This window comes from Cuculus canorus, chromosome 19 (genome assembly GCF_017976375.1).
Source record: "Cuculus canorus isolate bCucCan1 chromosome 19, bCucCan1.pri, whole genome shotgun sequence".
Lineage (NCBI taxonomy): Eukaryota > Metazoa > Chordata > Aves > Cuculiformes > Cuculidae > Cuculus > Cuculus canorus.
Genome location: NC_071419.1, coordinates 6,556,396 through 6,583,576, shown reverse-complemented (window position 1 = coordinate 6,583,576; position 27,181 = coordinate 6,556,396). Strand labels below are relative to the sequence as shown.

General features: G+C 48.4%; 2 protein-coding genes across 6 annotated transcripts; one reads left to right on the top strand and one right to left on the bottom strand.

Moving 5' to 3' along the window:
• On the top strand, positions 1–21,158 carry CIZ1 (CDKN1A interacting zinc finger protein 1). The gene is made up of 15 exons (XM_054084198.1): positions 1–285; positions 3,443–3,558; positions 6,014–6,180; positions 7,197–7,314; positions 8,218–8,278; positions 11,088–11,167; positions 11,536–11,615; positions 13,136–13,318; positions 13,672–13,802; positions 14,207–14,291; positions 14,879–14,992; positions 15,321–15,500; positions 16,117–16,186; positions 17,249–17,370; positions 20,011–21,158. The coding sequence occupies exons 1-15, from the start codon at positions 188–190 to the stop codon at positions 20,614–20,616; spliced, it is 2,211 nt and encodes a 736-aa protein (XP_053940173.1). The 5' UTR covers positions 1–187; the 3' UTR covers positions 20,617–21,158.
• BBLN (bublin coiled coil protein) lies at positions 11,622–25,878 on the bottom strand. 5 transcript variants are annotated; one of them, XM_054084200.1, is made up of 4 exons: positions 25,731–25,878; positions 22,057–22,197; positions 11,818–11,941; positions 11,622–11,732 (listed from the first exon to the last, which is right to left on the bottom strand). In XM_054084200.1, exons 1-3 carry the CDS (start codon positions 25,813–25,815, stop codon positions 11,859–11,861), a joined length of 309 nt encoding a protein of 102 aa, XP_053940175.1. In that variant the 5' UTR covers positions 25,816–25,878; the 3' UTR covers positions 11,622–11,732; positions 11,818–11,858. The 5 variants fall into 5 exon arrangements, with proteins under 5 accessions (XP_053940175.1, XP_053940178.1, XP_053940179.1 ...); XM_054084203.1 differs by lacking the exons at positions 11,622–11,732; positions 11,818–11,941 and adding an exon at positions 12,011–12,815; XM_054084204.1 differs by lacking the exons at positions 11,622–11,732; positions 11,818–11,941 and adding an exon at positions 20,183–20,316.
• Between the last annotated feature and the right edge of the window lie 1,303 nt (positions 25,879–27,181).

Genomic DNA, 27,181 nt, shown 5'->3' with positions numbered 1-27,181 from the left:
GGTGGGGTTTGGAAAGCTCCTCCACAGGCTTGCGATGAGCCCGGGGGGAAGGAGGAGGCGGGGGGCTCGGCTCGGTGAATGAATGGGCGGCCGCTCCCCTGCTCCATGGCGGCCGCGCTGAGCCGCGCCAGCCCCGCGCTCCAGCCGCGTTTTGTCTCAGGCTCGCCCCGCTTGGAGCTCCCCAGACATGTTCAACCAGCAGCAGTTCCAGCAGCAGCTGCTGCAGCTCCAGCACCTCCTCCAGCAGCAGCAGCACCACCCCCCCCCGGCGCAGCAGGGAGCTCGGTAAGCGCCGCCACGACAGCCCGGGGATCCGCGGCCTGCGCCGAGCGGCCTCGGGGGCACCGGGGACCCCTCCCAGTGGGTCCCTCGGGGTGGAGGGGGGCGAGAGGGTCGAGCACAGTTCGCAAACAGAGGGGGAAAGGGGTCCCCTCGCCGCAGGATGGAGGTGGAGCAGCTCCCGTACGGAGAGGTTTGGGGAATGGGGAGGGAGCAGCTCCCTCACAGCGAGGGGGGACAGGGATGAGCGGGTCCACCTTATAGGGGGTCCCTCACAGCGGGCTGGGGAGGTGGGAGCAGGTCCCTCACATCGGGTCTCCTCACAGTGTGCAGAGAAAGGGGGGCGAGAGGGTCCACCACAGAGGGCTTTGAGGAAAGAGGAGGGAGCCGCTCCCTCACAGCGAGGGGGACGGGGCTGAGCGAGTCCCTCACAGAGGGCTTTGGAGGATGGGGAGGGAGCAGCTCCCACACCCTGTGCAGAGAGGGGCGAGTGGGTCCCTCACAGCGGGTCCCCTCATGGCGAGTCCTTCACAGGGGGTGGGAGAGGGAGAGCGGGTCCCTCACAGGGGGTGGGAGAGGGAGAGCACCTCCCTCACAGCGGGTTTTGGGGAATGGAGAGGGAGCAGCTTCCTCACAGAGGGCTTTGGAGGATGGAGAGGGAGCAGGTCCCTCACAGCGGGGGATACAGGGATGAGTGGGTTCCCCTCTCAGTGGGTCCCTCACAGCGTGCAGAGAGGGGCAAGGGGGTCCCCTCACAGAGGGCTTTGGAGGATGGAAAGGGAGCAGCTTCCTTGCTGTGGGTCACTCACAGTGGGGAGAACAGGGACAAGCAGGTCCCTCTCACAGTGGGTCCCTTGCAGAGGGCTTTGGAGGATGGAGAAGGGGCAGCTCCCTCACAGCGGGGAGGATGGGGATGAGCAGGTCCCCCTTACAGTGTGTCCTTGACAGTGGGCTGGGGTGGGGGGAGCAGCTCCCTCACATTGGGTCCCCTCACAGTGTGCAAAGAGAGGGGCGAGCGGGTCCCTCACAGAGGGCTTTGGAGGATGGAGAGGGAGCAGCTCCCTCACATTGGGTCCCTCACAGCGTGCAGAGAGGGACAAGCGGGTCACCTCCTGGTGGGTCCCTCACAGTGGGTGGGAGAGGGAGAGCAGCTCCATGACAGTGGGTCACTCATAGTGGGCAGAAAGAGACGAGCAGGTCGTCTCACAGTGGATGGGAGAGGAAGAGCAGCTCCCTCATAGTGGGGGGGAAGGGGATGAGCAGGTCCCCCTCACAGTGGGCAGAGAGGGGAGCGAGGTGGCCCCCTCACGCCGAGGGCTTTGGGGAATCGGGAGGGAGCAGCTCCTTCACAGCATGCAGAGAGAGGGGCGAGCCGATTCCCTCACAGCGTTCAGAGAAGGGTGAGTGGGTCCCCACACAGCATGCACAGAGTGGGGTAAGCGGGTCCCTCACAGAGGGCTTTGGAGCATGGAGAGGGAGCAGCTCCCTCACATCGCATCCTCTCACCCTGTGCAGAGAGGGGGCAGGTGGGTCTCTCAGTGGGTGGGAATGGGGGGGAGCAGGTCCCTCACAACAGGTCCCTTCATGACAGGACCCTCACAGGCGGCGTGAAGGGGGGCAAGGGGCTCTCTCACATGACTGGAGCAGGTCCCTTGCAGTGGTTGGGGAGTGGGCAAGAGGTCCCTCTCACAGCAGGCTGAGTGGGTGGGAACAGCTCCCTTGCAATGGGTCACTCACACTGGGTAGAGAGGGGTGCGAGTGGGTCCTCCTCACAGCGGGCTGGGGACAAGAGGAAAGCACTTTCTCTTGCAGAGACACCTGAGGGCACCAGCCTGAAGTGCTGGGGGTGGGCAAATCGGTTCCTCTGACCCTTAGCCGTTGTGTTTTCTTCCTCTGGCTGCTTCTCCCTGCCCAGATGAGGGGATTGAACTCATTCCAAGACCTTTAGGGTGAGGGTGGAGAACAGGGCATGTAGCGAGTGTTTTCACCAAAATGCAAGGGATAAAATCACTGTCTTGGATAGCAGCATTTGTCCCTGGTGAGCAGAGATTTGTAGAACTTACACAAGGTCTCTGAAAGGATGTGTTTGTTTGCAGTTCTCTGTAAAACCTCTGGAAATGCGGAAGGATGTGAATTTAAGAAGTTAATTCCCTGTTTAATAAATTGTAATAATTACTTTACCCTTAAGGCAGATGTCTCTGAGGTGAATGTGAGAATCTGTCTGTTCTGCTAGAAATACAAATATCTCTAAATACTATTTTTGTATGCTTTGTACAGTAAACAAAACGGCCCTTAACATGCCAGCATTGGACTGTCTGTGAGGTAGCAGAGATGCATCTCACCCCTTTAATAGTCTGATTTTTCTGGTATAAACATCTCAGCCTTGACACTGGAACCATCTAGAGCAGCAAATGTGAAGATAAGCTGCTGTAAATGCCGTGAAAAGGGCTGTTTTTTTCTGTCAGCATGGGTATTTTGATCCATGTTTGTACCTCTTCACAGCCCTACCAGACTCAGCTGTGTCAGCAGTCCTGCTCAGAGCTGGGCCTGACCTTGCTGTTGCCTGAAGAAGCGCCTGCCAGTTCCTTCAGACTTTTCACTCCTGTCTGCTCCACCCTCCTTAGGGCTGGAGAGTCCTTGTCTGCTCATCTCTTCCTTCTCCTGTTTTAAATATGAAGGCTGTGCTTTATTTTTCCGCACCATTTAGAGGGATGGCCTGTCTGGCCCCGTGTGGGTAGCATTGGTTTTGGAAAAATGTGCTTTAGGCTAGTGAGAAAACTCCCTGTTTTTCAGAACTTTGTTGTTGTTGTATTAAAATGTGGCTGCTGATCTACATTGCTGGTTTCTGCTGAGGAGTGCTGCATAATTCTGTAGAACTGCAGTCAGCTCCTGGGCTTTTTTTATGCTGCTTGACAGGCTTTATGTGGGCTTGGTGCTAAGGAGTTCTCTCTGACCTCAAATTCCTTGATAGACAATCTGTCAGCTTTGGAAATTCCAGGAGAGTAGAAGAAAGAGGATACAGTGCTGGTATATGGTATCTTTTCATACATGTACATCAGCATCTCAGCTGTTCTTTGCTCCTCTCTTTTCTACTTGTCAGGTGCTTGGAATCGAAAGGTAGAGTTTTTATTGGTTTTTTTATGATTAATTCCTTCTTTTCCAGGGGTTTGCCACCACCGCAACAGCAACAGATGCTGAGCTTACGGGCAACAAATCAACCATCGCTGCTCAATGCCAATCCTATGCTTCAGCGGGCCTTACTCATGCAGCAGATGCAAGGTACTGTCGTTATGGGAGACGCTTACTTAGTGGAGTTATTTAATCATCCTTCATGGACTGAAACCATAGTGTGGCTATTTCTTGCTGAACCAGTGCAGTCCTTGTATTTAGCAATCCCGTTTGTTATCTTATTTTTGTTTTCTCTTCAAATTTGTCTGTAGTCCACATCACAGCGGTTCCTCAGTTGTTGAAAATTCGACGTGCCCAGCTATTCACAACTGGGAAAAGCACTGGAAGGTGTCAGGTTAGATACTAAATATGTGCCTTCCCTTTTAGGCTTGGTGGAGACAGTATTCTTCCATCAATATATTTAGATAAAATGCTTTGATTTTTATTATTTGTCATTCTTGGTTGGAAGGTTACAACAATTTGATTCGTGTTCTGATATGTACAGGCTAACCTTGTTTGCAGTAGAGGCTTTTCTTTGTCCATACGGTGCAGTACAAACAAATGAAGTGTATTGTGGTGGAAAATGGTTCAGGTTTCAATTTTCTTGTGAAATTTTGATTTCCTGAAATGACTGTCATTTGTGTGGTGGATAATATCACTGTTTCTTCATCTCTGTGTTTTCACAAGTGGATTTTTTTGCCAGATGTGATATTTGCAACACGAATTTGTAAAGCTGCCTTAGTAATAGCATTGCTAACATAAAGATATTGGGAATACAGCTATGTTTTTATTTTTGGTCGCGTCTTAACCTGACAGCTCTTTTCAACACAGCAAATCAGTACCTGGGATAGTTTTAAAGTGCCTAGTTTAGTTTAATGCCTGCAGTTTTTATCATGCCTGTGAATCATGCCCAGATGTGAAGACAATAGATTTATTCTGCATGTCGTTAACTCTTCTTTTGTTCTCTTGCCCATTTAACGGAGAGGGCTCTCTAGTGACTCCAGCGGCTCTCTACAGATCTCTCTCAGGTTGTAGGAAACTTGCAGTGAAAAAGGAAAATCCATGCTCTGAAGATTGGTGTTTACATTTGCATCAGGAAAAAGCCTGACTCCACTCTAGTCAGTCGTACTCCTTTCAGATGCGTTTGGTGCTACCTTGGGCTGCCCTTGTCCAGAAAGCAAAATCTCTTATTTAGAAGTCATATTTAAATAATATGCCAAGGGCCTGAGGCAGATGAGATATGAAAGAGCAGGGTAAGGTGTGTTAATGAGCACTATATGTGCACTCTGACTTAGCATTGTTCCTTTGCGTTTCATCTCCGCATGCTGAGCTGAGTTGTGACTTTTCGCTTGATAATCTACATCAGCTGGCTGCAGGTAACATACTCTGGCTGCAGCGTGCAGAGTGGCCCCTCAGGGATCTGAATTTTTTGGTCATTTCAGTTTGGGTTACATGTAAGAATACTTGATGCCATAGTATTTCTGTACCTGGGAAACGTCAGCATAAATAATTCACAGACTGGATGTGGCTTCAGCAGTGGGAATAAAAAAAAAAAAAAAAGTCAAGTTGAAATAGATGCACAGTTCTTTAAGTATGAAACCAAGAGCAGGAGGTGATTTCTTGCTTTATAGATTTTTTTTTTTTAATACACCTCTTAGAGTAAAAGATTATTTATGGTAAGTAATGACAGATTAGATTACTTTTGAAGAGAAAACATGCAGGAGTACTTCCTATTGTATTGCAGGCTTTAAACAGTGTAGTTCCGATTTTGGGAGCCTGTCTCCAACCTTCTCTGCTCTGTTTTGACAGCTTTGAAAGAGCCAGAGTATGCAGTAATTCAACCAAGGAACTAAAAATCACGGTATAAGTCTAGGTTGCTAGAGTGGTGGACAGCTGAGGGTGCACTGCAGCTTCTGGGCACTCCTGTTCTCTCACCCCTCAAATGGGGATAGCAAGGACTGCCTTCATAAGGAATTGTTGACGTTTAGTTAATAGTCTGTGGATGCTGAAAAGACCTGGTCAGAAAGCAGATCATTACAACTGGAAATGGCAGAGTCTCAAGTGTCAGAATTCGGGTTGACATGTTGAGACTGCACGATAACCAGGTGGCAGAGAAGACTGTGGAATCTCTTGTTTGAAGTCCAGTGTTGTTTTACACAAAATGCCGACCTGTGCTAAACAGCATCCGTACCGTGGTGTGAGCTGCCAGCTGCATAAATGTGAGATGAATTTTCCTTTTTTACAGAGAATGTCTGTAAAATGAGACCTTGTTTGTTGCAAACACAAGCGTTAGTGTGCTCAGATCAAATAATTGCTCTGATGATTTTAGCCTGCAGTGACAATCATCATTAATTAGCCTGATATGTAGTAATAATTGCTATCCCATCAAATTGTTCAGTAGGAGCTGAAGAGGGCGGAGCATAGAGTGCTCACACAGTGCCCAGTAAAGTCCAGGGTCTTGCATAGAGGAGCATTGCCCCTCTCCCAGCTCCTTGTACAAGTGGGAGATTTTCTTTCTCCTTTGCACCCTGCAGGGTGGTGATCTGCTGTATGTTTGCATTCATAGGAAACCTGCGTGGATTTAACATGACAGCGCCAGCACTGCAGCAGTTTTTCCCTCAGGCTACGAGACATTCCCTCCTGGGGCCACCGCCTGTTGGGGTCCCGTTAAAGCCCACTCGCCTGGGCTTCCCCAACCTTCCCTTCCAGCGGCAGAACCGGAACTTTCGCAAGGTGGGCTTATAGTTTCCAGCTCTTTGGGAGCTTTGTGCTCTATATACACTTGCAAGAGTTGACTATATTGTAGGTGGAGAGTAAAAGACAAAGGAGAGAGCCATCCAATGAAACCAGTTTTTTGCACTGTGCCACTGACAGAAATATGTCCATGCTTAGGGTTCTTGTGATCCATATTTACACTTATGATGCAAAGATTTCTTGTCACTTCTCACCTAAGAGAGAGAATTCCTCATAGCAGAACTATTTGAACTTAAGATATAAAAGGAGCCTTTAGAAGTACCAGATTCAAAGTTATTGTGATAGAGTAAATGCTAGCTGAGCACTTTGCTCTTCACAGAGCCCAGAGTTCTGCCCATTTAGCCTTCCAAGGCAGTTTGTTGGTCACAAATGACTTGCTCCTACCACTGACACATCACTGCTTTTTTGGGCTGTTTTCCCGTCTTTTAAGATCAGGTTCATATTTGCTTTTATGGATTTTGTAAAATCTACAATGTTTTTTGTAAAATCCTTCTTCACTTTCCACCATTAAGACCACTTCTGTATCCTGGGAATGTTTCTTGGATTCATTGACTGGTACTTCCCTCCTCGTAGATTAGCTTTTGCATATCTGGTCCCATTCTGTCAAAAAGATGTGGTGAATAACGTAGATTTCCACTCTTCGACTGGCCTTTCTCCACAGATGAAGGGAAGGGGGATTTATTTGGGACAATGCTTTTTCCCTGGCCATGCATCTTGCCAGAGTCCCTCTAAAGCGATCCTACTCTCTGCCAGCAGCTCAATCTCCTACACTGGCTGCCTAAAGCACTGGAGAAACGTCATGGGCTGCCCGTGGCCTTAAAGCGTGTTGCTCTGTTTAACCGTGTAATCTTGCCCAAAGCATGACAGTCCTTTGTAAACTACCTATTCCTCTCTGTTAACCTGTGCCTGCCCTACAGTAAAAGTGTGATGCTTTGGGCAGTGTGTTGGGTGCGAGGAAGAACCAAGAGCTGGCAGTGACTCTCTTCCAATTGCAGGACTTCCAGAGGGTTCCTGAGAGAAAGCGGGAGTTAGATCCTGGTTCGTCATCTCAGACACAAGGTGATGAGGGAGCACAAGCAGGGTCAGAGCGGAACAGCTTCTCACCGTCCACAGGTAAGGAGGAGCCTGTAGTGAAACAAATACTTCCAGACCTTGCCAACTTCTCCCTGCTATTCGTGCAGCAACGACTGGAGATGGCTTTAGTCTTAATTGGCTCTGTTTCTCTCTAATTGTAAACACTTACACTGCCTGTCACTGCCCTCTGCTATGTGCTTCTTATACCCTTTTTTCTGGATATTTTTGGTTTTCATAAGCCAACTCCATCTCTTTTGCATGGAAGCCTCTCAGAAATCACTTTGACCCTGAGCCCTGTTAAAGATGAGGGGGGGAAAAGCTGTTTTGAAATCAAAGCTTCCACGTTGCCTTACCCACGCTGACCTCAGCGTCTCATGGAGTCAAACACATGAAGCACAACCAGTTGCAATCAGCCTGTTGAGGGAAAGATGAGTTGAAGGAGTACTGGTATGCTATTTGTCAGAGCAGAAACTGCTGTCACAGAATCCGTTAGTGTCAAATACGATACAGATGTGGGAATATTATTTCTGACCTAAGAGTGCCTAATCTGAAAATGCAGGGATGAAATGAGATTTTAACCAGTGTATGTGTAGTGGTGAAAGCTACCTGTACAAATAGTTGCTGTCAGATAGATGTGCCACCTTGGCTTACATTAAATGTTCCTGTGATCTGGGCTCTTGTCACTTCAGGGTAGGATGAAGACCCACTTAGCAGACATAAATGTAGATTTCTTTCTGGACAACAGCTCATACAGTGACATCTGCAATAAAACTCTTAGGTCGTTAGCTAGCTTTGTCACTGCAGTTCTCAAATTCAGAATGAGTGGGTGTATGGTATTATTTGCTCTCACAGAATTTATTGGCATTGGATGCTCAGTTGGGGAACGTGCTCAAGGTGGCATGATCTGCTTTGCTAAGGAGATCTCCTTCTGTGTTCCTGCAGAGCCAAGAACTCCAGCAGATTCTGTGTTGAACACTGAGCCTGCAGCAAAAAGACTGAAGAGGTATTTATTGAATGGGGTATTGAAATAGTCACTGGGTTTAGAACTATTGTCTGGTTTTATTTTCTAATAATTAGGGCTGCACTGTTCTGGCCTGATGTCAAGCATGTAGGAGGTATTTCAGATGCTCGTTGACAGTAAGAAAATCTCATGATACTTGCTGAAATCCACAGTGTTTTAGGGTCTCTGCTGTGGGTGATCCAGCTATGGGAATGAGAAGTAAGAGATGCAACTCTTGGAAACATGCAACAAAGTGGAGTTTGCTCATGTGTTCTGCCAGGATTCTCGTAAGAAGCAGAGAGGTTCTTTTCTGGTCCAATCTGTGTTCCTGATTTTCTTCCCTAAATGTCAGAAAGGGAAATGAGCAGCCACTTATCAAAAGAGGGGAAGAGCCATGGAATACGTTATGTTACAGAAGGTGTAGGAAAGGGTAGTTTATTTTGAGGAGTGAGAAAGGAAAGGGAATCATTAGTCCCTGTGTTCAAGCCTGTATCTATGAGTCTTGAGTTCTGTATCCCTTCTGCAAAGATTGTCTTGCCAGTACCCCTGTCTGTTGGGTAAAAATAGACAAAGCCAATCCTATTATCCCTAAGGGGAGCACAGTGCGCAGGCCCATCTTGGCACTCCCTGCCTCCTTGGGTGCAGGAACAGCCAGGGCTGTATTGCCATCTAGTGGGAAGGCACATCACGGAGCTCCTGGTGCCATCCATGTGGTGCCATTCCACTCCCAGAACTGTCATTGTAGCCCATGCAGAGGGAGAAGAGGAGGGAGTGGATGCAGATTTCTGGAGGCATTGATCTGAGAATTCTCCAACATATGTTAATGACTATGAGTCAGGACTCCTGGGTCCTCTTATCTCCGCTGTTAACAATTCACCATGTGGCTTCGGACAAGTTTCTTCACCTCTCTGTTTCCCATCTGTAGATTGTAGATTAATGGCTAGCTTTAGGGAGAATATTTCAGGATTACTTCGATGTTCAGATCCCCTGATCATGTAAAACATTGAAGAGTGATAAATATTGTGTGAACAGAGACCATCGTGAATTATGGACTCTAATTAGCAAGAAAGTGAATAAATTCAATTAAAGCTAAGTCAAATGAATTTGAGAGTATGCTTTGTTAATCTGTTTGCCAAAGCTAATTTAATTTTAATTACGTTAATATTTAGGAGAGTATTAATCAAAGTCCTGTTACATACACTGAAAAAAGAATCCAGTCTGAGGAATGACAAATCTCACTGCAGCAAGCCTGCTATTAGGAAAGTCCTTTCGTAAGCAGTAGTTGTGGACTGCCAGATTTGATGCATGTATTATGGCTGGCATTTACTTAGAATAGATCGTTCCTTAGCTTTTTTTCTGAAGTGTTTCCGTTCACTTCCAGCAAGCAGATGACAGATCTCTGAAAAAAATAGTTTGCTGTTCTCATATTACCCTTCACATATGAGAAGGGCATTCCACCATGCATGTCACAAACCTTTGTTTCATGCTTCATTGTTCCATTCCCTTTTGGCCAGGAATACCAGCCTCCTCCTTCATTTCAGGTTTTTCCCCCTTCTGCCTTTCTCCTATGTCCCATCTGTATGCCTGGAACAACATCTTCATTCCAGTGCAGAAAGCACTCATCATCTTCAAATCCTTCTTGAACACCCACTTCTTCTAGCATGGCCTGACAAGTATCCATATAATACCATTTCCTCCTTAGATCACGCTTGTGATGGCTTGTGCTCCCTTAGATTGCTCCTAAGATTTGCGGTGTAGACTGCAAACCCTTGCCCTGGAGTGCTGTCACCATCTGTGTGTGGAATAGTGTTGAGCCTGCTGGCAGCACTTGACAAATAACGTGAATGCCAGCCACTCTTATTTCCGTCGTGTTCACACTGCCCAAACCCTGCTGCATATTTATAGCCACGTAACCCAGTTACATTATCACTTATCAATCTGATAAGTTATGAGGGGGGAGGGGGAAAGGTGTGGAGCGCTGGATGCGATACCTGCACAGTCTGTATTCTTGCTTGTGCAGAATGTGCTGCTCCCTCTTGGCAGGAAGACAGCAGAACATCAGTGGGTGGGATATCGGGCCAGCCTGAGAGAGAAGACGTTCAAGCTATGGTGGAAAGCATTAGCCCTGGTGGAAACATGGGGGATGGAGAAAGATACTGTAAAGTACACTTTGTGCCCTCTGGAAGTCAACTGTTTATTCTCAACAGTCCCCTTGCAATCTTTTTTTCTCCTTAGCAGATCGCCAGCACCAAATAAAACCAAGCAAAGTCATTTTGATTTGCATCTTGTACAGTTCTGCTTCCCCCACATGCAGAACTATAGGGACTCTGGAACAAGACACAACTGGTGGGAACAGAGCAGGCAGTTGTGATGAAATCCCTGTACAATACCACTGAGGGCCCATCCGGTTCTGACAGTCTCTGCTCCCTCATGCACTACCATCCGGGTATTGCAGTTCCCCTGCAGGCCACCAGTCAAGACAGGAGTGAGCTCTCAGGCTCTTATTAAGAATATTTCCTGTATGAACTTAATTCCCTGCAAGGCTCTTGCAGGAGAGAAGAGTGATTGGAAAATCAGTTGTAACCTTCTTGTCCAGATATTTAGCTGTTTGTGAGTCTGTTCTAGAATGCCCAGTCTTCATTATTAACATTTATTTCTGACTAGTCCTTGCATCAAATACCACTTCCAGTAGTTCATTGATTTGGGGGTTTAGTGGTGAGCATGATAGCTTAGCCCCCAGCCTGTGTTTTGGTGTGTCTTCTGAATCTCTTTGTAACATGGCAAATGAGGTTGTTTTCTTTATATCTTGAAGCATGACTGAGAAGTCTGCATTAGAGGATGCCAGAGACAGCAGGGACATTGGAGAGCCAAGCACCTGCGTCCAAGCTGACGGTGAGTTGCTCAGCACTGCGGTTTGGACTTCTAGGGCATTCCTTGCTGGGACTGCACCTGTAGATCAGCATCTCTAGATCCCATGGGCCTCGTCAGAAATGTCCTTCCTTCAGTCTTACAGGATGGGGAAGGGAGGAGAAAATCTAGGAACCGAATCCAAACATAGTGCCCTAATACCTATTGCCTAACAAACACGTTATGTGAAGTTTCCCTCTTTAATAAGTATTTATTTGGAGAACGGTTTGCAAACTGGGCTTATGGCCAACAGCACTGTGAGAAAAGCTCCCTGACATCGTTCACCTGTTGCTTTGTTTTTTCTGTCATTGCTATTTTAATTTAAGGGAGCTGAAAGGACTCTCTCTTCCTAGGCACTGGCAGTGCAAAGGAGTACACAACTGAAGATCCCTCTAAAGAGAGGAGGTTCTCTGATGAACTAAAGGCTCCTGAGGTGAGTAGACACTACTCGGTGCAGAACATACAACCTCCTCCTCCTCCATCCCAGAGAAGCCCGTTGCCACTGGGAACCAGATGGCACCCACGTCTGGAGCTCCGTCTCCTGTTGTCCCTGGCAATAAAGCATAATATGTCTGCAATTAGTGCACAGTCTGCTCTGACTTGCTGCTTTTGTACCTCTCTAGCCTGTACCTTACCTACTGCTGGCTGTGTATGGATGCTGGGGTTTGTTAAGTTTTCAGTATTCATCTGGAAAGATGGAAAGTCGAATTGAGAGAGTGTTGTGGTGTAGCCTCTGCTCCTTGCTCACTCGCACTGTCCCTGGTGGGATGGGGAGGAGAATCAGGAAGTTAAGTAAAACTCATGTTTTGAGACAAAGTTTAATAAGACAACAAGGATATAATTATAATAAAGAATAGACACAACAAGTGAGGCACAGTAGCTTCCATTTCTCACCGCTGATGACAAGCCCGTCTCAAGCACTGACTGTGAATTGGTGAGCTCTGGGCCCCAGCCAACTTCCCATTTATTTACTGAGAATGACATTACATGGTATCGAATATCTTTCTGGCCAGCTTGGGTCAGCTGCCTGGCTGTGCTCCTCCCAGCTTGTTGTGAACCTGTACACTTGGAAATCACAGGAAGTTGAAAAGTCCTTTATTTCTTAGCAATAATTAAAAACATCAATGTATTATCAACATTCTTCCCATGCTAAATCCAGAACACAGCAGCTACTGGAAAGAAAATTAACTATCCCAGCTGAAATGGGGACAAAAGAGCCACTGCAAAATATATATATGGAGGGCCATAGCTAAATACATCCCGCATGTTGCTGAAGAACAGATGTAAAAAGCTTCAGGTGATGGGAGTAAAGGCACAGCTGCTGTGGCACTTGCCATCACAGCAGGTAGGAGCAGATGGTAGGAGTCTGTGCTTTTGAAAGGCAGCTTGGAAAAATGAGACACAGGTGAAGCCAGCAGCTTGAGAGCCTTTTGAATGAAATACCTTGCCCACAGGCTAGATATTAAACCTTGATCTTATGCAAAGCTGTAAGCAGGCAAAGGTTTAACCCATGGCATGACTGACTGGATAGTCTTCCATAACTGGTGGCTTTTGTTGATGCAGTCGAGTGTATCATTCTGCCCTTGCTTGAGTTTCTTACGCTGTCAGGTATGGTGCTGTGTTGCCATTAGTTCTGCAGGGGAGAAAAGGGAGGTGACCCTTAGTACCACGTTGTTCATTGCTCCAGTCTTCAGAGACTGGGTCATGCAGTGTCTGCAGTGGCTCTAGAAACAACCGCCTGTACTGACAGGCCTGGTACTGTGACTCAGCGATCGCTGGTTTAGCAATGTTGGAGAAGAAATGTGCATGAGAGTCTATCGGATCAGCCTCATGGCTTCAAGCTTAAATTAATTTCCTTAAGGGACAGAGCACTTGGGTCACATACGAAAAGCAGGTGTAATTTTTAGTGTTTTCTCTTGAGAGACTGGACTTAATGTTGCCTCCTTTCGGCAGGTGTTGAGCTCTGGTGGTTCACTGAAAGTGACTATCCAGCAGAGCAGTGAAAGCAGAGCCATCAGTACAACAGCTCTGAAACCAGGGCACTGGGCCTGTGAGGTGGGCACAGCCAATCCCAACCCTGAATCAGCCCTCAAGTTCTACTGCTATATCTGCAAGACCAACTGCTGCAGCCAGCAGGTAAAACCCCACAGGTCTGGCTGGGAGATGGGTGGTCAAGAGAAGGGAATCGGATGGCCAGCGGCTGTGGGGAGGTGCAGCAGGATACTCTGCAGCAGGATGCAGAGTAAGTGCTCATGCCTCAGGAACAAAAAATGATGACAAGCATGTGTATAAAATAAACCTCTCCTGAGGAGCTGGCAGGCAACCTGCTTGAGAGCGAATGTGGGTGGATCCACAGGCAGCCATGCTCTCAAGCTTTTATACCATTTCATTGCTAAAGAGCAGTCAAGAGAATGGAAAGCTTGGCTCATACCTGTTATTTTCTGTATTTCAAATACATTTAAATGGATTTTTCTCCTAACCTCTCTCAGAATTTCCAATCCCACATGGCTGGAATTCAGCACCAGCAGCGGCTTGGGGAGATTCAGCACATGAGCAATGTTTGTTTTGTTTCATTACTGCCCATGGTGAAGGAGCAGAAGGTGCTGGCAGAGAAAGATGGGTAAGTATTGGTCTGCACTGGAGAACGCAATCTGAACATGAATCTACACTGGTTCCAAAATTCCTAACTGCTCCAGGGTGCCCCTGGGTTCTAGGTAAGGTAGAAAATCCTTCTGGTTTCAGGGGCCTTAATATCCTTCAGGCAACTTTCTTCTTGCTGAAGGGTACAGGTGTTGACTTCAACCTGCTGTGTAGTTTTTAATATAGCGGATCAGGTCGGAGACTTGTTTTAACAGCATGAGCTAAAGCAACCTATATAAATGCCTGGGAAGGGGAGAAGATAAATCCGAGCCTGTCAAGACAGGAATGCTGGGGAAAGCAATGCCAAGAACAGATTGCAGATGGCAGTATTCCATGGAGAAGGAAAAAAGGTGTGACTTACAGATATATCCATTGTCGCTTCAGAGAGACGCAGCAGCGATGGTGTAACACTTGTCAGATACACTTCACTGGGGATCTCATCAAACATCGCAGGACCCAAGAACACAAGGTAACAACCATAGCGTGGACTTTGTTTGCACTGACCTTGTGTGGGGATTGAGTGGAAATGCCTGGCATTTCCTGCTCCCCAGGCAGCAAAGGAAAAGTGATTGGAGTGGAGTGATGCACAGAAGGTTCTGCCAGTAACATCCTTGCTGTTCAAGGGCAGTGCTGTGCTACCTCCTGCCTCTGGACGCTGGCACTGTTGGGAGTTTCCAGTCGTCATGCTCTGGTTTATAACTCTTGGCTTTTCTCAATAAATAGGGCCTATCATACTCACCTAATCAATTGAATGGAAGAATGGGTGGGCATCCTGTAAATTGTCAAGCTAAAATTTAGACAGGCTGTATATTTGTTGGTTTCTAGGGGAGAAGTGCTACAACACCTTTTAGAAGCCACATTTGTTTTTCCCTGCATGTTTTCCATCTTTTTGGCAGATAAGAGCTAGGGAGTCCTTCCTGCTGAAGGAAAGTACGACTCCTTTTGTAATGTCCCTGTTTTAGATGCAGGGCTGTGACTTTGTCTCACTCAAGATTTATCTGCATTTCTCCAAAGTGGTGCCTCTTGTGGCTTACTGGATCATCCCTCTTTCCTTAGCTGGCCAAACGCTCGCTTCGTCCTTTCTGCACTGTCTGCAGCCGCCACTTCAAGACACCTCGCAAGTTTGTTGAGCATATGAAGTCCCCCGAGCACAAACAGAAAGCCAAAGAGGTAATACTGCATAGGACTGGAGGCAGCTATGTTGTGGAGCAGGTTAACTTTCTGCTTCCTTGACTTGCAGGGATGAAAGGAAGGCATGTAGTTCTTCCAAGTCAGTTTTAATTTTCATCTTTGGTTGGACTTTGGTTGTTACAGCTTGAAGAAATTGATTGAAAAAGGGACAAGGAGTTAGACATGTCTAGAAACACAATAGCTTGTGCCTCTCTCGCAGTCCTTTCTACTCATCAATTGCAGTCTGTTCGAGTTTCAGAGTCTGGGGTCTTCCTTGGTAAATAGAGAGTGAAAAGGTCATCTGATCTTTCTTTTCTGTACCTGACAGGTGAGGCTGGGAGAGAAGGAGTTGGGCAGCCCAGAGGATTCAGAGGAGTTGATCACAGTGGATGCTGTTGGCTGTTTTGAAGATGATGATGACGAGGAGGAGGAGGAAGAGGGGGGAACTGGTGAAGAGGAAGACCTTGATGTAGCGCTGATGGAGAGTGAGGATTCTGCTGCCAAGCAGGTATGCCACGCAAAAGGAGAAGGGACGATCTGTCTGAGAATCTGCTATGGCTCCTGTGACTTGGTTGGTCTTGAGGTTGAGGTTGGGGTTTTAAGAGTCCAGCAGGAGGGTGAGGGCTCTGGGGGTCTTCCAGAGCACCGGACAACACGAAAGAGAATCGGGCAGTACTTGTGGCATGCAGGAGAGCGTTTCTGCTGTGCTGTACAGCTCCTGTACAGCCTTCAAACACTACCTTGGGGGCGTAAGTAATGTTTTTTCAAGGAAAAGAATTTCTGACAGACATTGAAAGGGTCTTTTTTAATAGCCCAGCAGCAGCTTGGTCTCATAGCAAGCATAGTCTTATCTTGATAAATACCATTTTCCCAGTAGCAAGCAGTCACCAAGAAGGGGTACATGGATAAGCTACCTAACGCTGGGAGTGCAAGGGGCATTTTTAACCTGGTGATGAAGTGGCCTCCTGACATTGGGTTTTGTATCTGGCTCTAACCAGATGCTATGCAACTCTTTCTGCTATGCGAATCCTGTAGTTTGCTCCCAAATTTACCAGAAAAACAGAAGAGCCCAGGAAGGGAATTGGCATACATACAGTAGGCACTAATGTTCTTTTGGTTTCCAGACTGGGCTGAAGGAAGTGTCTTTGGAAGATTACGAAGGAAGCGAGAAGTATTGTCCAGACACAGCCTATGGTAAGCAAGCAGAGCCTTCTCTGGCCACGTGCTGTATCTGTAAGAGAGGATGGTCTCTGCTGACTGCCATAACACCTTCTTGGGCCATAGTGCTCCAGCATCTGCATTGGACTGGTGCAAGTCACTGCTGCCTGGAGAAAGGGCCAAACGTTGCTTTATTACTGTATAGTAAAACATAAAGATGTGATTGATGTTTGTCAGCTGCCTTTTGCTTTGAAGAAGAGAGGATGGGAGCCAGGGACCTTATTAAGGTAGGAAATGGAATGAGTAGGGCAGGACTACTGAAGAAAGTTGGTAGCAAATGAGGGATGCTCTGGAAAGATGGAGCCTGAAAGCAGACTGATGAGAATGCTTTCCAACAGAAATGCAGCTTGTACGGAGATACTGAGCAGTACTGACAGTATCCAGTGCTCTGCCAAGCCCAAACTGTGCATGTTTCCTCTGCTTCAGAACCCCCACGCTCTACCTAGCGGTTATTCAGACATGTTGCTGGGCTGGTGGGCAGTGTTGCCTCCAGATGGCTGTCTCTGGTCCCCACCCTGTAAGTGATTGACTTCCAGCGTCTAACGGCCACTCATGTTGTGAGGAGGGCAGCTCTGCAGAGGCTGTTTTGTGCCCAAGGAGAGCTCTGTTTACACCGATCTTCCATATTGCTGTAACCTTCCACTACCATGTGGCAGATGGAATAATGATTCATGCTGTGAATGTTCTCTGCGTGTTCCTCTTGCGCGCCTGCTGTCTTCTGCTTGGTTTGATCCCATTACATTAGATCACATGTTCTCTGTAGTTTTCCATTGTATTCTTTTTTCCCTTTTCCCCCCCTTAATGCTCTGTGTAGTTTCTTTGCTCTGGCAGCCAGATTTCTCTCTGAATATCAACCACACAGCTATTCCATGGTAAGACGAGATATTCAGCAAGTCATCTTGCAAATCCCTGATTAACAGAAGCAAAGCTTTCCACTTTTCTTTTTCTCCCTCCCCTCCTCTCCCCTTTTAACATGCTTTCATTATTTGAGTTCCATTCAATGTGATCTGTGATTTCCCTTCCCCTCCCGTTTCGCAGGCCTGGATTTTCTGGTCCCCGTCGCAGGTTACCTCTGCAGGCTGTGTCACAAATTCTACCATAGCGACTCTGCTGCCCGGCTCGCACACTGCAAGTCCCTGATGCATTTTGAGAACTTTCAGGTTAGACCCTTTGGCGATTGCATGGCCTGGCATTTGTTACCCCTGTGTGTGTTTCTTCAGTGAATCCACCATGTCAGGTGTCTTGTCTCCAGTTCATTTCCATCATCCTTGGTGTCTGTTGTGCCATAGCTTTCTCCTGGTGTGCTCTGTGTTTGTCTGCCATCACTCTTGTAGATCTAAAACCAGTCCAGTCCTGCTTCTCAGCTACTGCTGCTGTCACCTTGTTGCCCATTTCTGGCTGGAAATCTTCCTCAGAGTATCCGCTCTGTTTGCTGAACCTGTGGAGTCTGTTTTTCAGTCTAGGCCTCTTCTCTGTTAGACAGATAACAGGGCAGGATGGGGAAAGAACAAGAGACAGAGGCTGTTCCTTTTAAAGAAGGCTGGCACATACGCATCTTCTTATGCGATACTGCAGGAACAGCTGCTTTAGCCAAAATTGCGGATGTGATTCATCCATGAAGGGGCCTGGTAAAATCAGATATTCGCTATAGAAATCTGGAAATTTAACATTACAGACTCTTTATGTGATAGAAGCTACAAGCTGGTTAGAGTCCATTTGGTCCCCAGGGTCAGCCTGCAACAGGAAGTCTGTCTGTCTGTCTGCTACCCTTTCCTAGAAACTCCTTAGCACAAAGCTCTGCCAGCTGATGCTGTTCCTTTGCTTTACTGGCTCCACCTAAAGAAGCCGTATTGCCCCTTGCTGCTTTCGTATCTAGAAGCTTTTTCCTACTGGGCTGGCCTGAATCTGCCTCCATCATTCTGTCCTCGTTGACTTGCTGGGGGTGAGGGGCCTGCATCAGTCCCTTGTGGTGGGTACGCAGGGCTGGTGCTGTCTCTGCCCTCTCCCGTGAGTGCTGCCTGGGCCCTGCCTGTACAGGAGAGCGGTATTCCCTGACCCTGGCAAGGAGGGAGGCTCCCACACACTGACTTTTTCCTCTGCCTGCACCCAAAACCCATTCCAGCAAAAGCCATTGTGCTTCTCTATCACAGATGTATCCAGCCTTTGTTAGTGTTTTTTAAAAGAATAAATCTTAGTGGTTTTCTAATTCTTAGCTATTCCTTAGTCAACCACCACCGCCTTCGGAAAGGGGTGGGGTGATGCAGGAACACCACTTAGAGCAGTGAATTTGGAATGGCAAGTAACAGAAGACACAGCTGTTCTGTATGGCTGTTCATCCTTTCTCACTCCCGCAAGCAGTCATTGCAGGAATGAAGCAATCGGCCCTGCAGTTTCCCTGGTTTATTTTATATCAGCATAGAGCGAAACTGTGGCAGCAGTGTGTCTGCCTCGCTTTTGGCCCACTTAGAGCTGAAATCAGACGTTCTCTAAATGGATGCCGGAGCAACCTGAAGGGATTATTTATGACAAGTGTCCATCCTTAAACACCTGCAGGCAGATGACTATTATTCTTGGCTGCCTGGGTTCTTGGGGTTGTCACAGTCCAAGTTAAATCACTGCCAGTTTCTGGGGTGCTTTCATCAGAGTAGCTCAGCAGGGGGTTTCAAAGCAGAGAATTGTCTGCTGGTGAGGCTGTTCACAGCATCATTCTGAGAACAAATTGGAATGCTTGCACCTAGTTTAGTTTGGGTACAATGTTACAACTCGACTGACCTAGTTCCAATAATATTGCACATCTTCTGGTGTCTGAGGACAGACAAAGAGCAATCCTGCTATGATAAAGTGAATTACAGTTTAAAGCTGCCTGTCTAATGTGCTGTAATTCCACACTGCAGACTACAGTAGCACTGCTGAAGGCAGTGGTGAAAGCCAGGGCACTCGAAGTCCTGTCCTTGTCAGTTCAAGGGACCCTTCAGCAGAAAGTGAGTTGATTTGTGAAACGAATTCCTGTGGAAAAGAGGAAGCTTTGTTTTATTCCTGTAGTTCATACTCTGTCTGGGTCTTGAAGACCCGATTCCTACTGCACGTTACAGATCCATACAAAGTTTTGTTCTTGAAAATGGCTAGGAGCCATTTTAATCTCTTCACAGACCTCTACCGGCTCATCATGATAGCAAGTGCAAATGAGTCATTTAATTGATTATATGCTTATCTTTATTCTCTAGAGAATCAAGATATTCTTGCTATCTTAGTGTTCTCGTCAGCAGTGTCACTGGCTGCACAGATTGTATCAGCAGAGTGAAAAAATCATAAGCTTTCAACTTCAGTCTTAGCTTTTGCTGATAAACATGAAACCATAGCGCTGTAGTTGAGGGCAGCACACAGCCTTACGCGTCCAGGGTGCGTGTCTAGAGTTACGTCCTGGCGGTTGCTGAAGCAAGAGCTGTCACTTGCACTGTTACATCTACAAAGTCCTGACTCTGACTTAGATTAACAGTTGCCAGAAGGTGATCCTTGTCTCGAGAGCCGCAGGTCTGCCATGCATTCGCTCAGCATTAAGTAATGCGAGAGGGACTTCAGTTTTTAATTATCGACACTTTTCCTCACAGGAGCTGACCCTTCTCCACCCGAAAGCCTCGGCAGCCAGGCTGGGAGAGCTGCTGAGACAAGTCGTGCCCCTGCAGATCCTAGCTGTGCTCACCACTGTTTTTGTGCAGGTTTTCCTGGACCAGCTGCCGCTTGCTGCAGTGACGGTACCGGAGCGGGGCTTGTCTCTCACCTTGCTTTGTTTGTATTTGCAGAGATACAAGGCAGCGAGGCATCGCGCCGCAGCTGCTTACCCCGAAGCTCCTTTGCATTCCCAGGGCTCCAGCTCCCAGTTGCTGGATAATACAAAACAGCTTCCTGCTACCACAGGAGAAACTGCCAAGAAGATGAATGATGATCGTGGAATAGTCAGGGCAGGTATAGAGCCACCAGCCCTGCAAGAACAAGCTTCGAGCTCTCTGGAGGGTAAGGGTGAGCTGGCCACCTCTGTAGCAGAGGGGAGAAGCCGAGCCAGTGTGACTGACGATGTCTGTGGAATCACGGTTGTAGAAGAAGAAAACCTGCAGGAGGAGAGCAAGTCCACTACTGTGAGTGCCGAGTGCCTGCTGCCCGAAGAGAACCGCGCCCCAGGACAGGCGCTGGGACACGAAGTGTCCGAGGAGGAGGAAGCCAGTGCAGCTGGGCAAAGCGAAGGCACGGATGACTGCCAGGATCCAGGGGATGGAGGGGGTTTAGGACAGGATGAGGCAGCAGATGCAGGCAAGGAAGCAGCGGCAGAGCCTTCCTCCCTAGCCAAAGGCGAGACAGACAGTCTTGCCTCTGCTGGGTGCCGACGCTCCCATAGGCGCAAACCCAGATAGAGTGGCCTTAAAGGGAGAGCCCTTTACATACGATATTTGTTGGAAATGTTTATTTTCTGAGTCTTTTAATAGAGCAAAAACCTTCAACTTTACTGCTGTTTTTATTTTAAGAATAAAATAAGCCTGGCTTTAGCGTGTCTAATACAGGATGGTGTTGGTTATTACTTGTACAGCTGGGAAACAACTATGTGGAAAGGCTGAGGTTTGGATAGCTCAACCTGAAAGAAGATGGTAAAGTGATTTCCACAGGAGACAAAGCTCATGAAACAGATGGATGTGGACTTATTTTTCACTAAGAATTCTTTATAGTTCCTCTCTTGCTTCTTTTCCAGGCATGGGAAAAGTTTCTCTCTTGGGAGACTGTGTGCCCAATCCTGTTCCTCAGAACAGTTTCCTTTTGAAGATGCACACTCTTGGACAAATACTGTGACCTAAGTGAGGCAAGAATGTGCATCTTAGTCCTTTATTAATACTACACAGCTTAACGCAGTCTGCTCTCATAGTGGAGACTCTCAGGAACAAATTTTGTTTCAAACTGATTTTAATAAAACAGATTTCTTATCAGTAACTTCTTTAACTTTCAAAAGAACTCCTTTAACTCTACAGAAGTAGAACAGTAACTCTTGCTGCTGGTCCCAGGCCACCCTGATAGGATCACCAGGTTTCAGACCTCAATGCTCATGTGAGCTTGTCAGAAGGAACAGGGAGGTCTCAGGCCAGCCCCTGTCTCTGTGTGGTGTAATTAACGCTGTGCTGGAGATGGCCAGGCTGCTCTGCTTCTCCCTAGAGCCTGAGTCTTTACTGGCAGCGCAAGGAGTTGAGCAGCTTCCAATTATAAGTCAAAAACGTCACCCTGGTAGCTCATCTGATCTGCCAGGAAGGGGACACAACTGTCTGGTGCCTGAGGGCCACCTGCCAATGTTTCTTACACCACAGTTGGTGCGGATAAGGGAAAGCTGTGGTTTGAAGGCAGGAGCTGGCCTAGGGCCTCTCTCTCCAAGTCTGCCACCAGTTACACTTGGGGGCAAGCCTGGAGTTGGGACAGCCCCTGTCGACTGTGCTCTGTGGGAGAAGAGACCAGAGCCAGAGCGCTCCTTGCCCGCTATTAACAATAAAGAGCAGCTCAGGTTTCCTCTCTGTGAGGAGGGCCTGCCTGCAGCCAGACAGCTCTAACCAGGCATCAGTGCCATGGTGGGGAGCAAACACCCAGCTCCCCACCTCCACCATGGGGCTTCCATACTTATGGCACAGCTAACGGAAATCAGAGCACAGGTGCAAATGGCAGGATACAACCACAGGAAGGAATGAGGAACCTCTACTATTCAAGTTTTACATTGAATCAGTGACCAGTAAGTGTCCCCCTAACGATACCAGCTCCTGTCTGTGACTAGGCAGGAGGCTGTGACCCCTGTGCATCCGTCTCCATGTTCTGCTGCTCACTCTGTTGCTGGAACTCGAGGCGAGTCTGGCGGTTGGACTCCAGGAGTTCTTTCAAGCTTGCATGTAGATAATCATTCTTCTCCTCCAGGTGTTCCAAGCAGGAGTTGATCTGGTCCAGCATAGAATTTATTGCTGCGTATTCTAAAATGGAAAGAAATGAGAGACTGAAGGATGCAAATACGTTGTTATTGCCATTGAGGAAGGCAGCGAGAGCTCTTGCAAAACATGCCCACAGCATTTTGGCCAGGCCTTATTTCCCACTGGGTGAAGTAAAATGCAACGGAATCCTATGTGTGTTGTGTTCACCAGTCAAACGAGACCCAGGACAAATTACCTGGGCAGCCCAGTGCATTGTGGGTGTTTCCGACAGCCTTTGGTCTCGTACACTGATAGCTGACGGCAGAGTGAGCGCTAGCGTGCAGCAATCCACCTTGCAGCAGCGCCACACAAACCCCAAGGACAGGTTAGCCTTGTTGGCTGCCACAGGGATCATCTTTCCTGAGGAGGCTGCAGGCATTCTGGCAAAGTGGAAAAGTGTTTACTACATCCTGTGAATCATTTGTGGATGGCTCCCAGGCTGGGATGTGCTCCCCAAGGGCCTGGCTGGGGTCAGGCTGCCCATGCAGCCACTGCTGCACAGGAGCAGGGAGAAGACCAACGGTGCTGGGGTGGCACCATCGCTTCCAGAGGGAGGGAACTGTGAGGTACCAAGTTCAACCATGGGATTTTCCCACATCATTAAAGCTTTGGGTACTTCAGATTAAACCCAGACTCATTTGGGATGATCCCGACGGGTGGTTCCTGAGGTACAGTTTCTTATTGACAGCATTTGTTCCAAGTCAATGTTCTCCTCAGTACAACAGCATTCCACAGTGACATGTATTAGCACCGTTAATCGAATGAAGATGGCTGTGCTACTGGGATGAAACGCTTGCTTTTGGATTGCTCCAAGCAATATTTGCACAATCCTAAAGAGTAACAAAAAAAACAACCTTGAAAAGCCAGACAAGATAAACCTCTGCTGACACCTTACGCGGGAGCCCCGGGGCTTTTACAGGCAGAGCCAGGCCCATATTCCTTTCTGAAGCTGCACAGGCTGAGCGGATGCAGGGAAGCAGGCAGCAAGCTGTGACCTGTGGGCTGACGCTTGTGAGAAGCGTGGGCTGCGGGACAGGGAAGGATGCCTGCGTGGGTGGGACAAGCCCACACGTCACCAGCTGGGGCTGGCTCCTCTCCACCCGGCTCCTCTGAGCAGCCAGGGGAGCGTCAGAGCCAAGGGTGACGCAGGAGCTCCTGCCTGAAGCGCTGCTTTGAGCCAACAATACAGAGACAGTGAGGAGGAGGAGGAAGAGGAGGAGGATGTGCTGTGGGCCCCCTTGTCTGATGGACGAGGGCTGAGCCCTGCTGAAATCCCCCAGCCTCACCAGCCCAACTTTGCCCTCCCTGCTGCCCCCTCCACACTTCTGTAGGCAGGGTACTCAGAGCCCTCAGGCTGGTCCCCAGCAGCTTTAAAAGAACTGTGAATATTTAAATATCACAGCTATTTGCATTCTTAACAGTGAAGGAGAAGTTTCACTATAACAAGAATTGTCCTCCTTTTCTTAGACTACTTTGGAGCCACTCACAGCAGTGTTGCAGCCTTTAGTTCTTTGGAGAATTGCATAGGCTGCATTTCAGCTTGTTTAAGCACTGCTGATGTCCTTGTGTTTAAACATCAATCCCACAGACACGTTCTTCCCTCAAAGACAGCAGGTACCAGTATTTTGCAAACCCTGTTTCAAGGTATGGGATACCTGAATCAAAATCACGGAATGGTTTGGGTTGGAAGGGACCTCAAAGCCCTTCCAGTTCCACCTCTTGTCATGGGCAGGGACACCTCCCACTGGATCAGGTTGCTCAAAGCCCCATCCAGCCTGGACTTGAACACCTCCAGGGATGGGGCAGCCACAGCTTCTTTGGGAAACCTGGGCAAGGGCCTCCCCACCCTCAGAGTAAAACATTTCTTCCTAAGAGGTCATCTAAATCTCCCTTTTCAGCTTAAAACCGTTCCTGCTCTTCCATGAGTTAGAGCTCCTCACTTCAACCCAGTATTTGATGCATCACATTCCAATTAAACAGTGAGCAGATCCCTAGCAGATATGGTAACGACTTCTGACAAGTAACATTATTCATCAGCTTGGTAAGAAGTCTGTAATCACTGCGCGAGCCTAACAGTTCTCGGTGCCTACAGCTCCAGTGAAGGCTATGTAAGTTCTACAGCCTTGGGAAGTGAAATAAGATTAACAATTTAAATATAAGCTCTAAAAGCTTTTTATTTTATCATCTTCTGTTAGTTGCAGGCTTGGTGTGGTTTTCTGGAAACATAACCCCATCTCCTAATGAGAACGTTGACCAGGAGTACAGTAATGACATTGTTTACTGCAGGAGAAAGGACAAATAAGGTTTCCTTTTTGAGATCAAGGAAGTGACCCACAGCGTCAGCTCCACGAGACCAGGAAACAGCTACAGGACTTTGAGAGCAGCTACTGCACACACAGCCCCAGCTGTGTGCTGGAACAACTTAATGCAGAGGGCAGATTTAGTGACTGTCAAATCCACTGTGTCTCCCAGCTCTTCAGAGTCTGAAATATGAATTGGCGTGGTGATGAAAAGCAGTGAATGCTCTTGGGGTGGTTCAGGGCAGACCTGATCCTCCCATCACTGCAGCTGGGTCATAACCTCAACTCCAAGATAATAATCCTATGAAATCCACCTTTTCCACCCCTGTCTTCTTCTCTGAGATATGCCCACATGATCTGTCCTGTTTCAAACTCGGAGGTTCTCTCTCCATGGTCGTCTACACCTTTACACCAGGAGAAGCACGATGGGATCTTTCCACAAGAGAAACTAAAAAAACACCCAAGGCAGCTGCAGGCTGGAGCTCTGCATCCCATCGCTGGGTGGGAATCATGGAATGGATTGGGTTGGGAGGGACCTCAAACCCCATCCAGTCCCACCCCCTGTCATGGACAGGGACACCTCCCACTGGATCAAGGGCTCCAAGGCCCATCCAACCTGGCCCTGAACACCTCCAGGGACAGGGCAGCCACAGCCTCCCCGGACAACCTCTCCCAGAGCTCTTTTTCTCCAGGGATGGGACAAGAGGGTGATGGTTCCCTTGATCCTAATGCTGATAATGGGAGCGTGGACAAGGGATATGAGGGGGATCCCATCACTGCTGCTTCTCTCGTGTTCCCTGGCTCATTTTCAGCCCAAGCGGAAACCAGTGTGCATCTCCATGGTGAGAACGGCCATGCTGGGTCCCACACAAATCCCTGTGTCGTGAAGGTGTCATGGAATCATGGAATGGTTTGGGTGGGAAAGGACCTCAAAGCCCATCCAGTCCCTGCCATGTCCCATGGGCAGGGACACCTCCCACTGGATCAGGGGTTCCAAGGCCCATCCAACCTGGCCTTGAACACCTCCAGGGATGGGGCAGCCCCAGCTTCCCTGGGCAGCCCCCGCCCGTGCTCCCCACCCCCACAGGACGTCGTTTCCCCCAAGATCTCACCGCAGTCCCCGCTCCCTCAGCCCAAACAGTGCCCGCAGCCCCGCCCGGGTCCAACCCCCCGCTCCCGGGAGCAGCCCAGCCCCCGAGCACACCTGGCCGTCCTCCCCGGGCCACTCGCACGCACCTTCCTCCCCGAAGCTGTCCCCGTCGTCGTCGTTGCCGTCGCTGTCGCCCCCGGCCACGTGCGGGTCCCCGTTCGGCCCCGCCATGGCCCCGCGTCGCGCTGTGCCGGCGGGGACGCCAACCAATAGGGGCGCCAACCAATGGGGACGTCACGGGGCGGAACGGCGCTGCGGTAAAAACTGTGGTTGGCGCGAGGGGCGCGAGGCGGGCGGCGCGCGGGCGGGCGCAGAAGCGATCGCCACCCAGCGGGGCCAGCTGCAAACCGGCTCTACTCTGCGGGAACGAGCTCGGCTCGCTCTGCCCTTCCTTGTCTTTGGCCCAGAACACCCCGAGGAGATGTAGTCCTTACGAGTTTTTATTCATCCCCTGGAGAGGTGTCACTGGGATGAAAATAACTTGCAATTAGAGAATTAATTCAAGCACCGCTCCTGAGACAAACCCAGCCCGAGCTTTCCGTTATTAACTGGATATTTGGGGCAAAAGAGAAAGAAAAGGTTATGTCCTGGTTTAACATCGCAGCCAGCTTTTCTCCTCCCTATGGGGTAACCCCGCTGCGAGCTGCTGAGCTGATACCAAACCCGCCAGCAAATAAACTCTCTTAAGTCTTGTTTTGGAGTGTTAGAGAGCGAGCATCCTTTACCAAGGCTGGGCAAGAGGGAGTAGTGATCCCCAGCGATCCTGTGAACGAGACAAGAGCTGGGACAGGATGGGTTTTCCCCTCACATGGATAAATTGTCCCAGAAATCTTACGCATATTCTATTACTTTCCAAGGACTCCTTTTAGTGTTGTTATGAACTTCACAACAGTCAAATCTCTTTCTGATTTGCAGCTTTGGCTCCAGCTCTGCCTGACCTTGCCTTTGGGCTGGGGAAGGGCTGCAAACCTTTCCCCAAATCCCAAAGGGATTCCAGCAGAGACCTCTGTTCGGCACAGATCACACGGAGCACGAGGCGTTATCATCGCCAAAGGATGAGCAGCGTCTGGAAAAAAACACTTTGAAAAAAAAATAACACACTATTAAAAAGCAACTATTAAATGCTCTCAGAGGGACATTCAGTCAAATTTTCAGCAAATGGAGTTACTTGGATGAAAACTTAAATCTACTTTAGCTAAAATGAAAACATTTGACTTTTTGTAATAGTAGCTACTTTTTGTATCACAGCAGGGCCCCTGTTGTGCCCCAGCTAGAGGAACTGTGTAATTAACGGAGGTAACCGTGATGAGCTTGAGTGCAACGGTTTGCGCTCGTAATGTGACTGTGCACCGCTTGGGAGCAGCATCCCCGTTCTCTCACAGAACAGATTATTTCACTTACGCTTTGGTGTCTCCTGGGCTTCATTTTGTTTATGTTATTGTGTAATTTGTTGATTTTATTTTGTTATTTTGATTTTATTTTGTTCCTGGGCTGAATCCAAAGTAGTGGGACCAGCAGGAATGGGGGGGATTCTGCC